We start from the raw sequence: 6,638 nt of genomic DNA on the forward strand, positions 1-6,638 counted from the left end.
CATCGTTGCTGTGATGCGTGCTGCTAGCTACTACCGCTCTTAACTGGGTTGTCTGTCATGTGGGCGCTGCCTTATCATGAAGGCTAAACTTAGCCAATTGCTCATAGCCCAAGACAGGAGTAGATCTTCTCGCAAAAAGAAAAAGAAGAACTTGAGGGAAGAGGTGTTTCGCTGCATTATCAGTTTATCACCATAACATGTCCAGACACAACCGTTTATTTATTGACAGCAACATGCATAGAAAAACGAGCCAAGAATTATTCCGATCGCTTGGAGGCAAGCAGATCCATGAGGTCGGCGGTGACACCACAGCGCTCTCTCATCTGGCGATCCAAGTCGGCCAGGGGGGACTTCTTCTTGATCGCCTTGAACGCGTCCTCACACATATCACCGGCGTCCTTGGCGAGCAAGATGACCTTGGACGCGCCGGCATAGTCCAAAAAGTCGAGGGCAAGGCGCCAGGGCCGGCCCTAGCATCTTAGAGGCCCTTGTGCGAACTTCTGAACTCCACCGGCCATGGGCCCTCGCCTTGGCACGGCTCTGACTGCCACGACTATCATCAATAATGTTGTGGCAGGTGTGTAGTGGCTGCGACCCGTCGGAAGAACCGACAACGAGATTCATCCAACGAGAAAAATCATTGGTTGCATGGTGCCTAATTAGTGGAGTATTGCATGCTTTTTTTAGCTTGAATCGGAGTATTGCATGATGCATGGGGCCTAATTAAAGGAGTGTTGCATGCTTTTTAATTTTATGGGAAGGAGTATTGCATGCTGCGACTCATACTTGTCAAACTAAATGAGATTTTTGGCTGTATGGAATGGATACACATCTCACACTGCATAGATCCGGCATTAATTGAGATTGGTAATCAAGGATATTAGCAGATTGGCTGATTTCATGACCAAAATTTTCACCGCAGAGTTAATTCCTAGCTTGGTCGCGCAGCGGGAGCAGGTGACTGGCTGAATGGTTGTCTCTTGGCTGGTCTTTTTACCTTCTCTATCTTTTCTTCTTCCTAATATGCTTATATATCTACTAGAGACATGCAAACGGATGGGCCCTGCTTGGGCTGGGCCCTAGGCGGCCGCACTCCTCGCCATGCCCCAGGGCCGGCCCTGCAAGGCGCGCTTGGAGCTCAAGGTCGTTGTCGGCTTCGAGATAGGCTTGCTTGCAAACGGCCAGCGCTTCCTCCTCCGGCGTGCCCTCTTTGCCCTCGAACAGCAAGTCGACGATTACCCTAGTGTTGTTGTAGACAGTGTCGATGGCGATCAGCAGCGCGTTGCTGGCGAGGCCGTACAGGTTCATGGCGCCGTCGGTCCTTCGGTCGGCGCGCAGCATGGCCACGCAGATCGCGGGGGTCTTGGTCTTCTTGCACGTCCTGGAGATGAGGCCGGCGCCGGCGTCAGCGACGGGAAGGACGTCAGAGGACACGGCTGCGAGCACGACGAGAGCCATTGCTACAGTTGTTGCCGTGCTCGCCATTGCTGTTTGTGCTTTGCACTTAGCTAGGCGTTGCTGTTGTGTTGGTACAGTATACATGGCGACGCTTTCTTCTCTATATAAGACGCCACGCAGGACAGGATGCCTTAATTGTGCTACATTTATTCTTTTTCTATACTGTGTAATTTATATCTATATCTATATCTATATCTATATCTCTAATAATAAAGGAGATATTGCTTCTCGCGGTACGTCATGAAAATTGCCTCTAAAGTTGCAAAATATTACCCAGCAATACCACCCGTAAGTAGAAAAATGATTCTTTTTTTAGAGTCACCGACCGTTGCGTATCATTCATATAAGAAAGAAGTATAGTTTTCACCCCCAAATCCATCTCAATGTATCCATAACCCCCCAAAGTCAATTCTGGTATGATTTTAACCCTGAAAATGTCAAAACCGTTTTAATCAAACCCTGACTGGTTTAGTGTCACATCAGAAGCGGTTTTGCAAGGTGGTTTTCGTTTACTTGTTGATTACTTGGCGCTGGCGTGTCACTGCATACACTGCTCTTGCTGTAACTAGCAGCCACGGACAAAAATTCCCCAAGTTCTCTGCCATCTCGTTCGAACCCTAAATCCCAATCACGGTCGTGCTCTTGAATCGGCTCCACTCCATGACCTCATCCGCAAGCTTCTCAGCGAGCTCCTCTGCCGGCCGCACGTCATATTCCGCTGATACGGCGGCGGCGGCGCAATCGCCGGTGCCATATCGGCAGGGTCCGCTGCATTACGAGCCCCAAAACTTGCGCGGCTGCAGAGTGGAAGCCCCCCGATGGATTTCCTGGAGTGTGAAGAACCCAGCGCGCATGTGCTACAATTGCGGAAATCGAAGGTGTGTTCTTGCTGATTTTGCTGGGAGGTCTTTCCATTGTTTGCTGAGTTCAATGCAATGTCAGGGTGTGGACTGCAGGTTCTTTGAGTGGCATGACGATCCAAATACTCCATTTCTGAATTCGCTGGTCGGTGACTTGCATGATATTGTGTATCATCTGAAAACAGAGAAGAAACAGTTGGCAGAATCTTGAGTCTAAGTTGAAGCTCTCATGGACAAGGCTGTAGATGTGGAGATGGGCATGAGGTCTTTTGTGCATGAGATGCAGTTCAAGAACGCAGCAGAAGTAGAAGAAGAAATGCATAGGAAATTGGAAAGATTTAGAAAGATGTGGTAGCATCTTGTAATCTGTTTGGTGGTTGCTTTCTTCTTTTTTTGTTATGAAATGAATTGGTACTGTAATGTGGCATGATCTTATGAAAGATTTAGAGAGATGTGGCAGTATGTTGAGAAAGATGTGCCGGTATGTTCAGACATGTTTGTATGTTGTTCAGAAAATTGAATAATTTAGAAATGTTTGTGGAGTTCAAAATTTTGTATGTTACTTCTTGTTTGTAAGCAACTTCATTTTGTCCAGTACTGGGTGTTTGTAAGCAATTTCATTTTGTTCAGTACTGGCTTACAAAGTAGAATTTTTTTGCTATGTGACTGTAGACCAACTGAAGGAGAATATGCTATCTTCAGTACTGGCTTACACAGTACAATCTTTTGCAATCTGACTATAGATGATCTGAAAGAAAATTTAATAGTATCTATTTAAGTGATAGTACAAAGAAGTGACAGTGCATGTTCAGTACTAGCTTTCTTTCTTATATATGTACAGCAAGCAACACATCTTGTGCATTTTGAGTGACAGTAAATAACAACGGATTGATAGATGATCTTGTGCATTTTCAGTGACAGTAAACAACAACGGATAGGTAGATGTTCGAAAAGATCATAGATCATGTACTTCACAATACACCATAATTCAGAGTAGATAAATAGTTCCAAAAAGATCATACATGTTCCTATCTTGTTGAAATAAACATCTGGACATTGGCTCTTCACGTAAACTAATTTAGAGTACATGAGCACAATTCAGAGTACCTGACAGCAACAGAAAAAAAGCAGGAAATTTCAAATGGATGGTCCTTTCTTGCTCTTTAAGGCCTTCTTGTATGCTGCCAAGTTGAACACACAATGCTTGGGAACATTAGGTTGTGAGCTGCCGCTTGTTCCCCCCTGTGTGGATTTCCTCTGGCTGATTGCTGGCTGTGAACCACCAACATTTGTGGATTTCCTATGCATGCTTGAGTGTTTCGCCCTACCTGCTTGGCTTGCTCCAGCTTTTGACTTGCCCTGCTATGTGAAGATTGTGAAATATAAGATATTATGTTATAGAAATCAGGAACTCATGGTAAAACAATAAGAAAATAGTTACAAAAAATATACCATTGATTTCTTAACATTTTTCCCTGCCTGCTTGGCTGGGACATCAGGAACTCCTGCTTGTGACTTGCCCTGCCTGCTTGGCTGAGAACTTGTTAAATTTTCATGAATTTGAACATGTGGTTGAGAACTTGACTGTGCAACCCCCTTTTCCTTCTTTGCATTTGCAGCCTCAACTGCTGCCTACAAAACGAATAAGGCGAATCCTAACCAGTTGAGCGCGCAACGTGAATCAGTGTCGTTGCTGGTCCATGGGGATGCGAGCCATTGCATGTGCATGGGCTTTTCTCTCTCTCTTCCTACGCAAGTTCTGACACATGCATGGCCTATATTATCTTTCCTCTCTCCTCTTACTCCATCACTTTTCATTTTCTTTTGACAATTTAGATGGTACGTATCTTTAAAACCGAAAATTTGTTTTCGAATATTTTTACATATTTGAACTCATGACGCTAAACTCTTTAGAACAAGTATAGTCTTGGATACATTTGAAACATATTTTTTTGAAACTTTGCTTTAAACAGTGAAGAACTTTTAATTTTTATTGTAAAGTGCTAAATAAACAGAATAAGGGGCTGAAGAACTTTCTAAATAGTGGGTCGGCACTTTGTTAGAAATATGAAAGAACTTTGCTGGAAAATGTATCTTGAACCAAAGAACTTATAGATAGCTTGGCCTAACTTTAATGAAAAGTTTATGGAACTTTTTTGCAATATATTGATATTGGACTTGTTTTGTAGAGCTGAGCGTGAGAAATTCAAATACATTAACGAATTTAAATTTGCACAATTTATTTCAAATTAATAGTGACATATTTGTTTATCTTGCAATTTTGTTTAAAGAGGCGACATGCACATGGAGTAGGAGTAGCCGCAGCATGCATGTGGGCCAAGGGGATGCAGTGCATGGCTGACAACGTGATGGAGAAGGTTGATTGGACAGGACCTTAGATGGAGGGCCAGGATACAAGTTGCGGGGGCAACTAGTTAGGAAAAATCCACTTCCCCTACAAAATGTTTAAAAAGTCACTTTGCCTCAATTTAATTGTGAACAATAATAGTCAGTCACTTTACTCTAGTATTAAATCGTACATTTGCTTTCTTCGCATTTTCTGCCTCCATTGCATCTTTGTCTTGTTTTCTTTTCCTTGCAGCATCTCTTACAATATGTGAATTGCCCTGGTGCTTGCCTGCTCCATTGTTTGTGCAAGATTTCATGTTGTGACCTGTCCTATGGCATGAACTGCATGTTATTGTCCCTCCTATCTTCCTCATCTTATTCCCCTTTGGTGCTTCTCCCTCCTCTCTTCGTCTCTCTGTCTTTGCCCTGCCTGGCAAGCTAATGTACCCTGGAGGTGCAGGCTTTACTCGATCTGATCTTGGCCAACTTTCTTCCCCCTCCAAGGGTTCCAAACAATGGGAATATATTTTGTTGTACACTTCAATAGAGTAGCACTTGGCAATGTAATCATCTATTTTCCTGCCAGTTTTGTAGATAGCACTTATTGCGTGACAACATGGCATGCCAGAAAGTTGCCAGTATCTGCATGAGCATGTCCATGCATCCAAGTTCACAGTGAATTTGAACTTCTCATGTTCAAGTACCTCAAACCCCTCTTTGCCATTCCAGAGGACATCACAATTTCCTGATCTCTTGATGTTCTGTTTCAGTTTTTTGAATACATTAGGACAAATGGCCCCTTCCAATTTCTCAGCTTTAGTTCTATTTTCTTGTATCCTCACCATGTTCTTCTGTCTGATCCACTCTAGCATAGAGATGCATGGGAGATACCTTGCTTCCAAGATCCAATTATTAAAGGACTTTTTTTCGCCAATACGCAAAGCTTGCGTATCATTCATTGATAGGTAGGAGAGAACAAACAGAGGCATACATGAGAAAATAAGAAAAAGCACCACACGAGGTGTGGGAAAAACAAAGAGAGATACACACAGCACAAAGCTCTCCTAGCTCGACCCCAGCCAAAAGGCAAAGAGACGAGATACAAGGCATCTAGACCGCGTCGCGACCGACGCCGAGCACCATCATCGCACAACCACAACTCCAGGCCGGACCGAATCAACGTACCTCCCACCTATGCGCCTAGAGGATCGGCAAGTGGGGTGCAGGACCAGGCCGGACTAGGAGGAGAAGTCATGGAGAGAGCGCCGTCGAGGCCGTACATTGCACCCCGGATGCCCACGCCACAAGGAGCAACCCAAACCAGCAAAGCGTCCACAATCTTCGAATCCAACACCGAGCGTAACACCAGCAGCAAGACGACGCCTTCATGAAGGGTACAGCGACGAGCCGCCGCCGCCGTCCGATCTAGGGAACTAGATCTAGGGTTTCCCCTGATACTCGAGTAGGGGCATGGAGATAAGTGTTGGGGAACGCAGTAATTTCAAAAAAATTCCTACGCACACGCAAGATCATGGTGATGCATAGCAACGAGAGGGGAGAGTGTTGTCTACGTACCCACGCAGACCGACTGCGGAAGCGTTGACGCAACGTAGAGGAAGTAGTCGTACGTCTTCCCGATCCGACCGATCCAAGCACCGTTACTCCGGCACCTCTGAGTTCTTAGCACACGTACAGCTCGATGACGATCCCCGGGCTCCGATCCAGCAAAGCGTCGGGGAGGAGTTCCGTCAGCACGACGGCGTAGTGACAATCTTGATGTTGTACCGTCGCAGGGCTTCGCCTAAGCACCGCTACAATATGATCGAGGTGGAATATGGTGGCAGGGGGCACCGCACACGGCTAAGGAACGATCTCAAGGATCAACTTGTGTATTCTAGGGTGCCCCCCTGCCTCCGTATATAAAGGAGCCAAGGGGGAGGGGGCGGCCGGCCAAGGAGGGCGCGCCAAGGG

General features: G+C 45.5%; 1 protein-coding gene across 1 annotated transcript; it reads right to left on the bottom strand.

Annotated features, from left to right (window-relative positions):
- Positions 1-257: 257 nt before the first annotated feature.
- Positions 258-1,512, bottom strand: LOC119270901. The gene is made up of 2 exons (XM_037552917.1): positions 1,130-1,512; positions 258-459 (listed from the first exon to the last, which is right to left on the bottom strand). Exons 1-2 carry the CDS (start codon positions 1,483-1,485, stop codon positions 258-260), a joined length of 558 nt encoding a protein of 185 aa, XP_037408814.1. The 5' UTR covers positions 1,486-1,512.
- Positions 1,513-6,638: the final 5,126 nt, after the last annotated feature.

This window comes from Triticum dicoccoides, chromosome 3A (assembly GCF_002162155.2).
Source record: "Triticum dicoccoides isolate Atlit2015 ecotype Zavitan chromosome 3A, WEW_v2.0, whole genome shotgun sequence".
In the NCBI taxonomy this organism is placed as follows: domain Eukaryota; kingdom Viridiplantae; phylum Streptophyta; class Magnoliopsida; order Poales; family Poaceae; genus Triticum; species Triticum dicoccoides.